Source organism: Patella vulgata, chromosome 5 (assembly GCF_932274485.2).
Source record: "Patella vulgata chromosome 5, xgPatVulg1.2, whole genome shotgun sequence".
Classification (NCBI taxonomy): domain Eukaryota; kingdom Metazoa; phylum Mollusca; class Gastropoda; family Patellidae; genus Patella; species Patella vulgata.
Window position 1 is genome coordinate 34,617,045 of NC_065883.2, and position 16,794 is coordinate 34,633,838.

The 16,794-nt window shown below is 37.0% G+C and overlaps 1 protein-coding gene across 4 annotated transcripts in view; it reads left to right on the plus strand.

Annotated features, from left to right (window-relative positions):
* The first annotated feature begins 286 nt into the window (after window positions 1-286).
* LOC130012943 (fibrillin-1-like) overlaps window positions 287-16,794 on the plus strand; it is an 85,391-nt gene continuing 68,883 nt past the window's right edge. For all 4 annotated transcript variants that reach the window (XM_056101148.1, XM_056101150.1, XM_056101149.1 and 1 more), the window contains exon 1: window positions 287-426. In XM_056101148.1, coding sequence (XP_055957123.1) covers window positions 411-426 — 16 coding nt within the window. In that variant the 5' untranslated portion in view covers window positions 287-410. The remainder of the gene's footprint in view (window positions 427-16,794) is intronic.

Here is a 16,794-nt window from a genome sequence, read left to right on the forward strand (position 1 = left end):
TAGGATCACATTGTGATTCAATTTCATTGATGCAAAGCATCACACATATCACACATATCATTATTTCGCGCTTTAAATGAAAATTTCGATGTGTGAACAGGGTGCCACCCCCAACCCATCATCTGGATTCGCCCCTGTAACTTCTTTGGTATGTTACCCACTTATGTAGTGTTTTGTGTATCGTACAGGTGAATTTTCGGGAAAAGATGATAAAAAGAAATTTGGCGCAACCGCATTTCGTTGAAATAGATAGCTTTCCTGTGCTGGCGAAACACGAAACTTGTAACTTGTAAACTTGTAAGCTTGGTTGGTTTTAAGTTGGTTTAAGGATAGTCTTGTACCACGCGGAGAACATTAGCTGACTTGTTGCAGAGACAGCTGGTCTGTCCGACAATACCCGGCGGAAAATAATGGCATCAAATAAAGGTAAGACTAATTAACAAGACCTTTATTGGAATGTTTTGTCTCACACGTAGTGTTTGATCTTCGAGTGTGGGCCGTGATTCAGAAAATTAGGAAACTTTAACGTGAAACACAATCTTTATAATTTGAAAAGAAGTATTTCAAATCGGGAGGTATGAACAGGTAGCTTAATATTTTACATTTATTAATACTAAACAATTTTACTGCGTAATTTTAGTAAAATGGGTGGCATAAATCCGCTGTAGGATGACGTATGGAAGATTTAAAGCGAGTCAATTTAAGATATATTCGTAATCGTGGGGATGCACAAAAATAATTTATAGAGGAATGGCTAATTCCAAGAAAAATGATAACTTTCGTAAAAAGCTTTGCCGTTTGAATTTTCTTCAAGTATACATGTTCACATAGTTTCAAGCGATTTAATACTACAGAATTATTCTACCAGAATAAAACAAGATAGTATTATGTATATGCATGTAATTATTATTAAGATGGTGTAGCCGAATTGTGTTAGGATATAAGACACATGCATGCATTTAATATTTAATAACTAAAGACGTCACAGGTGTGTAAACTGTACACAATCCTGCCAAGGAAGTAATATTAAGTCAAATCCTACCCCAAATTGTCTTTATTCATGATAAAATCCCTTAATGCCTCGATGCGCCGAAAGGGAAATAGCCATTTTCCCATTTTTAATTTAACAAATACGATGGTTGAAAGTACTTTTTAGTTAGTAATCTATTCGACGGAATAAAAATTAAGGGCCGACCTGACCTTGACGTTCAAATTAAGAAAATGATCCGTTATGAAATCAAAAGAATGTACGGGAACTTCAGATAGTCAAAATTTACGTCAGATTCATCCAGTTTGTACCAAAATGCATTCAGACAAGACTACAAGACTAGAAAACTGTGCCTTTCTGAGTCGAAACAGCTTTAAACAACCCCTAATTCGTTAAAAACCCTCGCCCCTTTTCTTTTTTCTTCTTTGGGGGGGGGGGGGGTATTTGCATAAAAACTATGCAGATACAAGCCACAGACTAAATATAGAAACAAGATACAAGTACTGTAAATAATCTTTCATTATATTACACCATGTAGATTTGTGAATATTATAACATCATGTTGAAAGATTGAAATTCAATCCGGACTTAACATACATGTATACACTTACATAATTACTGCACAATAATATTAGTCCTCGATAACCTATAAATCTATATCTATGATAATATGTGAATAAAAAAATTAAGAAAATAGCGATTATTCTATTATATTTTACAATTACTGCCTAAAATAAACACATGGTTGTGACGGTGCTCGGGTAATTCGCTAATTATGATGAGTTTTTTATAATTTGAAAACGTATATCCTCTTCGTATGCTTTTCGAAAGCAGTCGACAGTTTAAATCGTATAAACAAACACATTCGTGAATAGATATACATTACAAAATCTGTCATCTTCATTGGCATCAGCTGTAAACAAAGGATTAATATTAACCAAAACTTTTAATTGTGCCACAGTGTAATTATGTGATGGATAATGGCCGAAGACTGTCCATTATGTAAATAGAAAGAACAACTGAGGGGCGTTAGCCCCGAAGTTTTTCTTTGTATTTACATAATGGACAGTCTGAGGCTATTATCAAACTTAAAACATAGCACCATAGAGATACAAATAATGGTTAGTTTTCTAAAACAACAAGCCATAAAATAATGGATATATTCTTAAAACAACATGCACATGCTCATGAATGCACTTGACAAAATACTCCAAGTCATACAATGCAAATACACAGACAGTCCAAAATATTCGACATAGAGACGACATGTTTATAACATAGTTGAAAACAAATATTAACAATAATGAGAATATATGTGATAAGCATTTGGATACTGATTAAATTGGTAGTGTACTCAATATGGAAGATAATAGTCGTAAAAATTGTGATGTTCTTGATATGGGAGAATGATAGCCGTCAAAGTTGTGATTGAAAGGCCGCTCACGAGAATGATTTAGATATTGATAATAATCTTAGTACTGTGCTTAATATGGAGGGTACTAGCCGTTCAAATTTTGAATTAAAATTCAATATATACTCTGATATAAGTGACAAGACACAGGATCAAAGGCACAAACCAATTCACGAAATTCAAACTCAACTGTCATTATGGTGTAACGGTGATATACTTGAACGTTTTTTAAAATCGGATAAAAATTGTGACCTGTATAGGTTCCACAGGCTCAAAACACGTTTTTTTTTATTCAATCAGGGGCCATAATTCAGGAAATTATGGTCCGATATGTGCCAATATCGCAAGGAATCGAGATCTTTGGGTTATAAACACACATGTTCAGTTTCATCAAAATGGGTTAATAATTGTGACCACTAGTGTGTACAGTTGGGGGCCATAATCCATGAAGTTACGGTCCCATACAAGTCAATAACGAAAGGAACCAAGATATTTGGGATATATACCTATATTTCAAGTTATAACCTGTAGAGTGTCCACAAAGGAGGTGTGAAAATGTGGGCGTATAAAAACGTATCATCGATCTAGTGCCGAACGTACTATTAAACGGACAAGTGGCATATAACGGACGGATTTAAGTGCAATTCTTTATGTAGACAAACACGTGAAATCAACATTCGGTCATGTGACATTTCGGTAACTATGAGGTTTTAAAGTTATTTCATGTTCTGTAATTTAATTTGTTCAGAGAATAAATTATCCCCAAATACATGTTCATTTTTCAGATAAGTGTCTATTATTGGTATTTTCTTAAACAAGCGTCTTTTATTTATAAAACTGTCCATTATTTATTAAAAATAATGAACAGTTTTATAAATAATAGACGCTTGTTTAAGAAAAGCGTACATTCTCCTATATACTGGTTGAATACATCAAAGGGTGACGTCATATCTATGTTTTAAATAACACTACGGTTGCACCTTTGTCATAAGTCTGCGTCGCGGGGCCAAATACAGGTGTGACTCTATGGTTTGCGACATAAGCACAACTATAGACCGTGCAGGAATATTCTATGTCACAGCAGCACTTCAACCACAGCTAAAAACAGAATGTGACACTATCCTGTGTCACGGCAGATAATCACAGATGTGACACTATTATGTGTCACTAGTATTCTTCTATATGGCCTTTGATGTTTCACTTAACTAAAAACTTCAATATTCCTAATATTCCGAACTTCGCAAATAAAACCCTTGAACAGTGTATGTTTATATGAGACACACAACAAACTACATTCATGTTTTTATACGTCACGCACACTTAAAAAATTATTAGTTTAAGTAATCTATAGTCTAAGTTCCATAGTAAGACTGTAACATGCTGACAAGAGCCAAAGATACACCCACGGATCAACATGATGGTCTATCTCACCGGCGGCGAGAGTATCACGCTTCTGGCTAAATCTACACGATCCCTATAGAACACAAATCCTTTATAGGAGCTGACAAGAGCCAAAGCTAAGTCCTGCGGATCTACATGATGGTATTTCTGGGAACGCTTTGAGGTATCTTCTATAGTTTCAACCCGCTCACCTTAGGCAGCTGAAAGTGGAAACCAACTTTTTGATTTCCCCAAAGTGTCGAAATAATTCCTACTGATTTGTGGCCCGTGCAGCTTTGTTAAAGCATGGACCTCCCACTGGTTTCCAAAAACATGCTAATATGGAAACTGAGGGGAAAGGGGCGAATGATGGGTGGCCATAACTATTAGTAGACTATGACGTTATCGAACTAGTAAATTTCTAGGGCACTTAATTAACCCAAAATCTTATCCCTGCTTCAGACAAACCATCCATATGTGCAGAGGCAGCTGCCCCGAGCAACTACAATAGTCTATCTGTGCCCTGATACACTAAGCAGAACTTCGACCGGATAGAAACTTTTTACAACCGGAGTTAGCATCTGGAGTCCACCCCCTTTTGTATGACTACTTTCAATGACTTTTTGTTCTTGAATCGCAAACGAATGTCCAGATTTGGTGAATAGTCATGGCAATAAATTAGGAAACTAACCTACGAAAATGACGCCACGGCCTACAGATCTCTTCGAACTGACGTAGCCAAAAATCCAGACGGCCACCCTCATTATTTTTATCAGATGATTGTGACACATTGGACTCTTTGTAATGTTTAATCGGAATGTTTAAAAAAAAGGTTATAGATCAAGGAATGGAATGGATTCAAGATTGAAATCAACGAGGTGAGTCTTGATCCATAGTATGTATTTGATTCCCCGATTAATTTAAAGTTGTGTATAGGTTCAGGTCTTATAGGTCTTTGGAAATATTTAAACTGAAGATAATATGTTCGAATATCTGATTTGTTTGATCTGGGGTAGAGCCAATTTGAGTGCCGTTTTAATTGAATTGAGTTTATCCCTCGGGGCTATGCGCACGTAACAATAGAAATAACAATAACCATGCACGCGCATCAAAATGCCCGATAAACATGTATTGTGTTGAGATTATTTAATCTCATTTAAAATACAGATGTGACGTCACCCTTTGATGTTGGCGTACCATTATTTCAAATAATCGTACGGGCAACTTGCCAATCGTACTTTGTCAAATATTAGACTCGAGTGACGTATTTCACTGTAAACGCACGTGCGGAGTGTCTGTATTTTAAGATGTTTAATGGTCTCGAGCTGAGACATTGCGTAATATATTGTAAAAACACTCGGACCTGACGGTCCTCTTGTTGTTACAATATATTACTTAATCTCTAGCTCTCGACCATTAAACAATACTTAATTCAATGTTTTTGTTTAGAGCAAGTATGGGTTTAAAATTATGTTTTAGCCATTCTTTCGCCTTAAATATACACTATGCGAGAGCTAAATATTAACATGGAAAGACCTTAATTAACACTCGGTGACATCTTATGTGTCGGATTTTCACTGGATTTGAATCCCATTTGTTGCTCAACGCTCATTGATGATTTAATCCAAAAATGGATAATCGCGACTATGTTTTTATCGTACCGAATTTGGTAATGATGATCGAGGATAGGACTCAAATTCAAACGCTAATATCTCGGTTCCGAGTGGAGTAATTTGACTGAAATTTTCGCATATTCCCTTTACATTATCTCGTTTTTAACTATTATAGTGAGAACTGCCGGCTCTTTATCAAATCTTCCATAATGCCCCGCTAAGTTTGGTAATTTTAAAACGTGAAGGTGATATATGCATGGATGATTAATAATCGACTTAACTTTAACGGCACATCAGCTAGACCTATAAGAATCAAGCTCAACAAGGGGATTCTTCATAGTGGGTTGATATGTTGGCCTTTTCGCCCTTTGGTGGCATTTCCTTGGGTTCCATCAACCAAACAGGGTATTCCAGATTACCTTCAAGTTACACGGTTGGCGAATGGAACCACAGCAGAATTAATGAACTGAGAACAAATAACAACTTGGGAGAGGGAGGAGGGCTTGCATTGCAGGATCAAGAAATTAATAAGCTAAGCTTACCCAAACACATGTGAAATAATGTCATGTGTAATGAAGGAGCAGGGCATAACAGAAAATAACATTCTCGGGTATAGCAAAGGAAACCAACCACACAGAGAACAAACCAACCACACAGAGAACATCGACAATATCATCACGCCTGTTTAACATTACATTTAAAAACACTTTTTAGATAATATTATTATCTTCTTACAGTGGATTTTTTAAACATCATCGTCATTGTGTTTTGAAGAACCATTATCGGGGTTTATGAAGGATGAAATGCGATGCTTCATAGAGCGAGAATAAACGAGGCCCTCTCACGCCCAGTAGTGTAACAATAGACAACATTTTATGAGCACGACAACATATCTTACTTTTTAAACTAGCTGGAATGTTAAATGCGAGGTTTGTTAAAAAGCCACAAGAGATAATCGCCCTTCGGTAAAAAATAATAATTGTACAGTTACATCGGAAAATCGACTATACTTTTTCATTATAACTACATAGCCACAGGCACTTGAAGGAATTAAAATAAAACTTCTTACTACTGCTTGGCTATACAGTATATAGAAAGTTTCTCACCCGCCATGTTGGTTTCACGCGTTCAAGACATTTCGTCTGCTTCTATCTTACAATACCCACTAGTTGTAACATTTCCAGTCATTTTTATTGCCAACGAGACTTTATTTGATCATTATACACCTTCCAATGTAATTAAATTGGTCATTTTACAGCGTTATTAATTACAAATCATGAATCAAACTTGAAGCGTGATCACTTGGCTATTCGTATCTTCCAGTCCCTTTATAAACCTATCCGTTACTCGAATTTGCCTAGGGACTGGGTGATCCAGACTGCACCAAAACACAAACACGCGTATTTAAATATTTTAAATTTATTAGTCAATTTAAAAAAAAATACCGGTTTCTGAAAAATTGATGAAACAAATAATTTTTTATAATGATCGATGCTTGAAAAATCTGTTATAGCAGATATCGGCCAAAACTTGATCGGAGATCTTCGGTTTATTTCTTTATTTCGGACACTTCATTTTTGCCGACAAAATATTTTTTTCCCAAAAGATATATTAATTTTTTAACACTTTACCTGTCTACCCGAGAGATGTGACCCCCCCACCCTCACTACCCACACACACACCCATACATGTATATGGTGTAAATCGAGGACTTAGACTGGATCTTCCTAATCGAGGTCTTGATAAATACTGCATGTAGCTGAAAACCACCCTTATTCCTGAACTCTATTACATTAAACGATTATGAAAAGTTATAATTTATACCTCAATTTATATATTTTATGCATTTGACCTTTTACGGAAGAAATGCGGACATGCAGGAGTTTGCAAATAATTGGGGAAACACGACCGGACGAGTCCGTTACGCCTAACCGAGGACACGCATGGTGTAAGTTGGGAACGCCGCCAAACGAGGTCATTTGCTCTATACTACCATACTGTGGACTTGACACTTATTGTGGCCTTTAACCTGTAAATAACTAAGTTTTATTAATGTGGTCATCCGAGGACGCATATTATGTTTTAATACCGACAATTGGGGACTTTGTGTATGTTGAACACCAACAACGAGTACACACACACTCACATCCGAGGACGTTACAAGTGTATATCAATAATATAAATTGAGTGGGATCAATACTCTATATCCGAGAACAGGTCCCCTTTGACCGCATGATCAGCCCACTGAAAGAATATTTTTTTTATTGATTCAGCCACATAAAACTTTTAATTTTCTAAACCAGTCTGACTGAGGTCGTACAGACTGTATGTGAACAATCGAGGACTTGTGTTCTTGACACTTATTGTGGTCTTTAACCCGTAAATAACTACGTTTTTGTTCTCCCTTTGATCACACATGGGAAAAAAGACAACATAACCGTTATAATTGATTTGCGGTGCAATATCGCGATAGAAGAGGTTTTTTTTTTATTAAAGATACATTATGGGAGATAAGATAAAGAGATGGCAGTTCTCGCTATAATAGTTAAAAACTAGATAGTGTAAAGGTAATTTGCTGGAAATTTCAGTCAAATTGATCCACTATGAGCCGAGAAAGAAGCGGTCTCGATCATCATTACTAAAATCATTAATATAAACAGCATAGTCTCGATTATCCACTTTTTCTGATTTAATTATCAATAGCCGTTAGCGGCATATAGGAATCTAATCCAGCCAACATCGAAGGCTGGCCTTGACATCGAGAGTTTATTATGGTCTGGATAAGTTAATTAATGTCTAATTGATAATTTAGATAACATTTCAGGCCTAAAGAAAGACTTGTAATAAGCAGATTTTGCTCTTGCATAATGCATGTTTAACGTACATTATCTTTTAATACGGACAAATGGGGACTTTGTGTATGGTGAACACCAACAACCGAGTACACACACACACTCACATCCGAGGATGTATATCAAAAATATAAATTGAGTGGGCTCAACACTCTATATTCGAGGACAGGCCCCCTTTGTCCACAGGAGTAGCTCATTGAAAGAATATTTTTTATATTGATTCAACCACTGAAACTTCTAATTTCCGGAACCAATATAAGTGAGGTCTTACAGTCTGTATTTGAACAATCGATGACTCGCACACAATCGAATACATGGGAATCTGGATCTCTAATATGTAATTCCAAAATTTACATTGCGGCAGTAACATAATTCATCATCAGCATCACCATTAACATTATCATCGCATTATCAGTTTGTAATGGTCTGAAAATGATTGGAGTAGTAAAAGAAAGGCTGGGGGCGTTGGGTGAGGGTACACGAGAAAATTATAAATTATAAACTCTATATTATTAATTAAGGAATTATTTGGTAAATGAGACCAGAAGGACAGTGAACTGAAACGGAGGGAAGACGGGAGAGCGCAGCGAGTGTAAATGGGGGAAATTTAAAGTCAATATCTTAAAATATAACCGTTTAAGATATTAACTTGAGCTTTTAAAGTACTAACATTTTCAAATTTCAACTTGAACTTAATCTTGTAAGATATTAACGTAAACTTTTAAGATATGAAAGATACATTCCCACGAAAGTATTTATAGGGTAGTTATTTCCAATAGAAGTATGGCAAATTTGGTATATGAACGTAGAGACGCCCAGTCTTACTAGAAAAAAACTGGATGGGGCAGGCACTGGACAAGAATGTCAGGGTATTACTTACTGTTAGTCCGACGGCTTATTGTCTGCCAGATTAACTTAGGAAGTTGTTATTATTTCTTAATCAAAAAGTTAACTAGTATTTGGAACATTGAGTGGTTTAAACCATCATGATGAGATGGCAACGTTATATGTTTTATATTCATGTTCAAACGAACACGTCATGTGTTCAGTTATTTGTGTATAAAACAAATGATAACCTCCATTGTTCAATAGTCTAATTGTGGGAAGTATCCTTGCGTTAAAAAGAAATATTTATTGGGGGGTTCTCGCTGTAAATAGTATGCATCAATTGTGTTTGGAAATAAAATCAGTAACTTTTATGTGGTCGTTAATATTAGATCTAAAGGTTTTAGCTATCAACTTCTTGTCGACATGTTGCTTTCATTTTTTTCCCGAAAATAATATTTTATATTGGTGCTTTAGTGTTTAAATCCTTGCTCGTGATTGGTTATTCAAGATAAACGTGGCTTATGGGTCGATTATGTTCATGTATGAGGAAAAGTATAACAACATCAATGCAGAAATCGATATAAATATGTCTGCACATTTAGAAACAAAATTCATTATCGGCTTAAATCGATATTTGCATCCTCAACGGGGACACGGTGGCTAAGTGGGTAAGACGCTGGCTCGCTTGCCTGGAGGTCGTCGGGTGTTCGATCCCTGCATTGGTCGAGAAAATTCAGCCAGATTTTCCGGCTTAGTTCCCCCTTGTCCGTGATGCAGGACGGAGGGCCTGACAAGGACAGTTGTCTTGTCGTTCGGAGGTCCCGTGTACACATTGGCGTGCACGTGGAAGATCCCTTGTGACAGTTGGAATTCGATATAAGATCAGGAAGTAGTGCCCCTGCCCAGGCAAAATTTCCCTAATAGCACACTGTATGGCGTATGCCCGTCTTCATTAGCACAGTTCGAGCAGAGTAGGACGTTAAACCCTATTTCATTTCACCTAAATCCGGAATAAGACTTTATTCTGAGTTCAATTCAGATTAAACCCCCAGTGTGAACGCGCCTTTATACTCCACAACGTGGCAAAATTGTGGCAAAAATTATAACACATTTTTGCCACGTTTGAACAAAATTGCCGAACGAGGCATTCTGAGGTTTACAGTGTTAATTTAAACTTTTAAGAACTTAACTTTTTAAGATATTAAATTTTCTCCCGATGGGTCCCGATGTTTTTGCCCAAAGAAACGAAGTAGTCCCGTCAGAAATAGAACTTATTAAGCATCGGGAGTGGTCTGGTGAATGTGCACTGATGCTTAGGCTATGGTCACAAACTTCCGGAGGACTCAGGAGAACTGCAAAAAATTTCAAAGCTGGCATTGAAATTTCTTCCGATGTGTTCCCGACGTTTTGTCTGGAAAACAGGCCGGGGGGGGGGGGGGCATGCCGGCAGCTTTCCATATCGACGGGGAAGCTCCGGAGATGCTTCCCTGGAGCAGTGAAGCTTCAGCGAAATATTTTGCTTCAAATATACTCAAAGGTCGTCTGATAAGTCAGCAAGACATCGCCGATGCTTCGGAGTAGTCGCGGGCCATATGAAACCATCGGGAAGCCTGGGGATAACTGCGATAAATTTCAAAGCTAGTATTGAAAATTTGCCCGATGTTTACCCGACGGGGAAGCTCCGAGATTCTTCCTTGAAGAATACTTTTTCCCCCAGGCATCCCCGATTCAAATATCCTCAAAGGTCCTCTGATACATCAGCAAGACATCGCCGATGCTTCGGTCATGCCCCGGAGCATATTTCGCGGAAGCTCCAGGGAAGCATCCCCGGAATGTCCTTGTGAATCTGGAAAGCTCTGGGGATGCCTCCCGATCTATTTTCCTGACAATGAAAGCATTGAAACTTTTCGCAGTTCTTCCGTGACCTCTGTAGCACCATGGACCTTCTGTCAGACGTGGAGAGCGGGAGATCCTAATCGATCGCCACATCCTACGTACGACCCATGCATCTTTTCTTACTACATATCTAAGTAGCCTTGTTATCGTCTAGAATTTGCCTCTAGCTGTCTTTACTTCTGCTTCACGTTGTGTATTTACTTCTTACTGTTTTCTTAAGACGTTTGTCTTCTCAGTAGTTATAACAATGCAACTGTTCGTTTTTACATTTTATATATCAAGCTGGATACATATAAGCATTAGTATAGATTACAATACTAAAGTCAATCTCAAACCCTAGACAGCCAGACTCGATATTGGCGAGTCTGCTGAATAGAAACTTCTACATCTTTTCACTTCTAGAACCAGGCTGCTGTCTAACGAATTCTCACAAATATGATAGTTTTGTAGCTTTTGGCTTTGGATCTTCAATTATCTAATTGGTCAAATATGATGTAAATAATTACAGAGATTGGTCAAATAAGCCAAATGATGCAATCGTAAATTTCCGTCACATGTTTTTCGACACAATCTATCCTTGAACTTAAAACCCCTTTCCTGTTATTCTCACGCTATTTCACAAACAATTAATTTGCATTTTAAATAAACTCATACCATAGCTACTATACTGACAATAGAGAATAATTTGTAAGGATAAAATATGTTGTTTAACCGATCTTATTTCTCTATTCCTTGTCTATAAATTTAAAAACAATGTCGCAACGATGATAGTGCTACACCTCCCGATGGGTCCACGTGGCTCGCGATGCCCCAGGAGCTCCCCTAGGACACCTGAAAACCTGTTCCCGACGCCTTATATCTTTAGTACATCGGCAAGGCAAAAATTGCCCAGTGGTACCTACGCATTATATAACACTACTTGAAATTGCGCGACTTATTAATATTTCAACTGTTGATTACTCATTATTTTATCTTTATCATTTCGGCAATAATCTTATATGTTACGCCAGGTAAAAATAAGTAATATAAGTTACGCCAGTTAAGTAATATAATGACTAGATGGCTAGATTTTTAATATCGTGCGGGTTTAAAACGGTTAAGTTTAGATATGGTATAAATAATAACTTATTTCTCCCACGTGACCATATATGATGTGTATGGTAGACATCGGTTAACTGAGAACTTGATACACTCCGTGTCCAATAAACACTCACTGCGGACTTGATACACATAATCATATTTTTCCCTTTTCAGATCACACACACGAAAGATACACCCCAACTGTAGAATACCGCTTAACGCGGATCACCTCAGATCGACCTTAAAATCAAATGGGATATTAAATCCGGGCGTCTGAACATCGTTACAGTCCTAGATTTAGTTCAAAAAGTCCTGGGTTGAACCGAGGACGTCCTCGGTTGACACAGGTCCGTGATTAGATGGTGTGTCGAGTGGACGTTAAACCCCATCATTGGCTGCACTTTCATGAATAAGCAATCTCGGGCAATGAAATTAAGCACGTGGTACATAACTGAAAACGGCGACATTATTAAGTCTATATATTGCATTAAAATATGACTTGTTGATTTAGAGTCAAATCGACTATTGGCATGATGTAAACATATCGACATAGTTTTTGTCGTTTAGAGGTGAATTTAATGTGTCGAGTCGACTTATTAAGTCGATTTTTTGTAATATAACTCATGAAGTTGACATATTTTAGTTCGATGTGTTGCGATATTATCTCAATAAGTAGTGACCCAAATACGCTTCCATAGCAAAATTGTCTTTTCAGAGATAAATATTCATAACAATTACAATATGTTAACATATTACCAACTTAATATTGCGGTATTTATCGCGCTATTGACCCCTATACGCTTCCATGCCTAACAACCACCATAATGAAGATCTACTCAGAAAGAAATGTCAACACTGGTTTGTTTGTCAGTAAACATCAAAACCTTCAAATTATTCCACGATTTCTACCCGAAAAGCCGACGGATGGGAATTATGTAACAAACCAAATCGCGCTATACGTGGATATAGAGGGGATCTGTCCCTGCTTTCCTATTGGCAATTTATTTTCCTTTTTTGGTTGGGGGGGGGGGGGGGTGTCTCTCAGATTAATAACCGAAATTGCCATATTGCTATAGTTAGCTTTCCGCTTTATGGGTTCTCTTCCGGCGTGGTTTCCTCTTGTCGGTGATGCAGGATGGAGGGCCTGACAAGGACAGCTGTCTAGTCGTTCGGATGGGACGAAAAACCGAGGTCACGTGTACACATTGGCGTGCACATAAAAGATCCCTTGGCAGTTGGAATTCGATATAAGAATAGGCCGTAGCGCCGCTGCCCGGGCAAAATTTCCCTCATAACACATTGTATGGCGTATGCCCGTCTTATTAGCCCAGAGGAGCAGAACAGTAGGACGTTAAACTCCATTTCATTTCATTTATGGGTTGTCATAATACTACACGTTCCCACGATTATAAATCAGACTCGAGGCCTACTCTGACAAGTTGAAAAATTTGAAATATAACTATTATTTTTAAGAATGTTTTGGATATCGCTTCGCCCAGCTGGTCGTCATTGTTTATAAACAATAGATGTGCAATTTTTGTACAACTGAGTTTCATTTATATAAACTATCATAAGGTGCATTGAGCATATTAATAATTAATAATCATTAAAACGTAATAAAAGTTTGCATTTTACCCAGTTTCAAATAGCTAAAAGAAATTTATTTTGTTCGTTCTGCACGACTGTCTTTCATTTCTTTCATCTCTTTCTCGGAAATATTGCACCAAATTGCCCGGGGGTTTTATTTATCTAAAAATCACTACCTTTTTTAAAAAAAAGTCCCCAAATATGTTGTCCTCGATTCGCTTCATGGATAATTATGGATAATTGAAATTTTAATAAAGCCGCGTAATACCGACACTGGTAAGGTATATGGAAGCATGTCATTTATTATATAAAAACGTGAAAAGTATATTTGCATAGACCAAGCTTCAAGAACTCCTAACATATCTTTATCGAAAATGTTGTATGCACATATGAAACTGAAGCAAAGAATGTAACAAACTCTTTTAAGAGCGTTGAATATGATAAAATGCCCATTTTAAAGCTAGCACTGTAAGATATGATATGACATATTTTGTTATTTTGGGTGATAAAACACGTATCAATCACCAAGAAAATAACATTTTTTTACCAACTGTTCAGAAAATGGAAGAAAACTTAATTTAGAGTGATCCTGTATTTGTAGGTGTTTTTTTTTTCAATTCGGTCTAGATTTGTCAAGACAAATAATTCCTGGTAATCTCACCAATTGATAAGCATCTTGTGGCGAGGAGATTAAGGTTGTTGATTACGTAATCAAGTTTAGTTTGTGATCATCATGGACGCCGCCGCACGATCATAATATTAATCAGATTGGTGTACAATTGGCTAAAGTATTTATAATATATACGGGGATCACGTGGCTAAGTGAGTAAGACGCTGGCTCGCTAGCCTAGAGGTCGGGTGTTCGATTCCTGCATTGGCCGAGAAAGTTCATCCAGATTTTCCGGCGTGATTCCCCCTTGTCAGTGATACAGGACGGAGGGCCTGACAAGGCGGCTGTCTAGTTGTTCGGATGGGACGAAAAACCGAGGTCCCGTGTACACATTGGCGTGCACTAAAAGATCCTTTGACAGTTGGAATTCGATATAAGAGTAGGCCGTGGTGCCGCTGTCCGGGCAAAATTGCCCTCATAGCACACTGTATGGCATATGCCCAGTTCGGAGCAGAACAGTAGGACGTTAAACCCCATTTCATTTCATTTCATTTATAATATATACTGGCTTTAAGTACAAACGATTTTGATATGACCATTTTATCTGCTCTTAAACCATAGTGTTTTAGATAATAAATCAGACGAATAAAACGCAAATAACGAGAAGACAAACCAAATGTGGAGTGAAATTAATAAAAGCAATATAAATTTTGGGACAGTATGCTAATTTTAGGAAGACTTTTAATTTGTAACAGTCCTCTATATTTGCTCGGGGCAATTACGACGACCATTTCCTAACTCTGTATCATTAACTGACAAGCATAACTGGCTATATAATCCAGATATCCCTTGCAATGTAATGTGAAATGCGATATGAAATCCTTGGCTATTATATTTCTCTACCTATAGAGAGAATAAAAACTGAAATACTAAAGAAGAAACTAGTCCAGTTGGTTTTGCGATTTGAACCCATATAAGAATTTGCTACTTTGGAAACAAACTTTGATGAGTGAAACTTGTTCAACAATATGCCACTGAATTTATGGAAAATACGAAGGCTTATACGTGTATATAAGCAGTATGATAATTCAGATTTGTGACGAAATGTTAATATAAATAAAGCCTACATTTAACAGTTACTTAATACCCACTAAAAGAGGACCATTGTGTAATCGAATTGTTTACTGTCTTCGTTACATAACCAATAAATAGCTCGAACAGGTCAGAACATAGAAAGCCACCAAATGCGATGGCCAATAATTAAAAAAAAAACTACCCACATACTACACCCCCGCCATGTTACATTGTTGTACTTTGTTTGTTTCGCTTGATGTCAATATTTCGATGGGCAGAATTTAAACTATAGTTTAATGTACACAAGTAACGACAAATACATTCTGAAAATGGGCACTCTCTCAATTAAGTTACGTAACAAACATGGCTTTTAAAATTAGATTTTTACATCTTGGGGTCCTTCCTCCCGAATACAATGTTTTGAGAGGGATATGAAACAAATTTTTGATAGATTAATTTGATATTAGATTGAATTTTCAAGATACTAACTTGAATTTTTAAAACACTAACATGAACTTTCAAGATATTAACTTGCATTTTCAAGATATTTACTTGAAACGAAAGGCTCAAGTCTGTAGTGCGCAAAGGGCATGTATGTTGTTGTTGTTTGTTAGTTGTATTTTACGTCCGCTTCCACCGTGGTGTATGGGGACCTATTCTTATTTAAGATGTGTGGATCAAAATGTTAATAACAAAACCTAGTCTTTTATATTGAGTTCTTTTGTACAATTTGGAAAATAGCTGATCACTAACGTTTGACGAACTAATGCCTAGGTCCCACTGGGGGAAAATCATCGGCGATATGGAAATAAAACAAATTTTTCCCCAAACACCGGAGTAGTCCCGTGAGAAATGGAATTTGTTAAGCTTTCGGGGTTGTCCGGGAGAACTGCGAAAAATTTCAAAGCTTGCATTGGAATTTTTACCGATGTGTTCCCTACTTATCGTCGGCAAAACTGGCCGTGGAGGCATTCCTGACGCTTTCCAGATGGATCCGCATGGATCGCGATGCCCAGTGGGACCTAGGCATAATATAAAACTAGGCTTAACAGTAACACGCGCTAACAAGTGTCCACTACTTGAACTTACGCAACTTATTAATATTTCAATTGTTGATTACTTATTATTTTATCCTTATTATTTCGGCAATAATGTTTTACGTTACGCCAGGTAAAAAATTCGAAAATTCATTCAGAAGTGATATAATGACTAGATGGCTTGATTTTTTAACATCGAAACGGCTTTCCTGTACAGGTCATCGGGTGTTTTTGTCAAAGGTATGATGATGATAATAGTAAAAACTTGCTTTCATTATCGTTGAAATAACAACTTATTTCTCCCATGTGACCATATTATGATGTGTATGGTAGACGTAGATCAACCGAGGACTTGATACGCTAGTTGTCCAATAAACACTAACCGAGGATTTGATACACAAAATCATACTTTTCATTTTTCAGATCACACACTCGAAA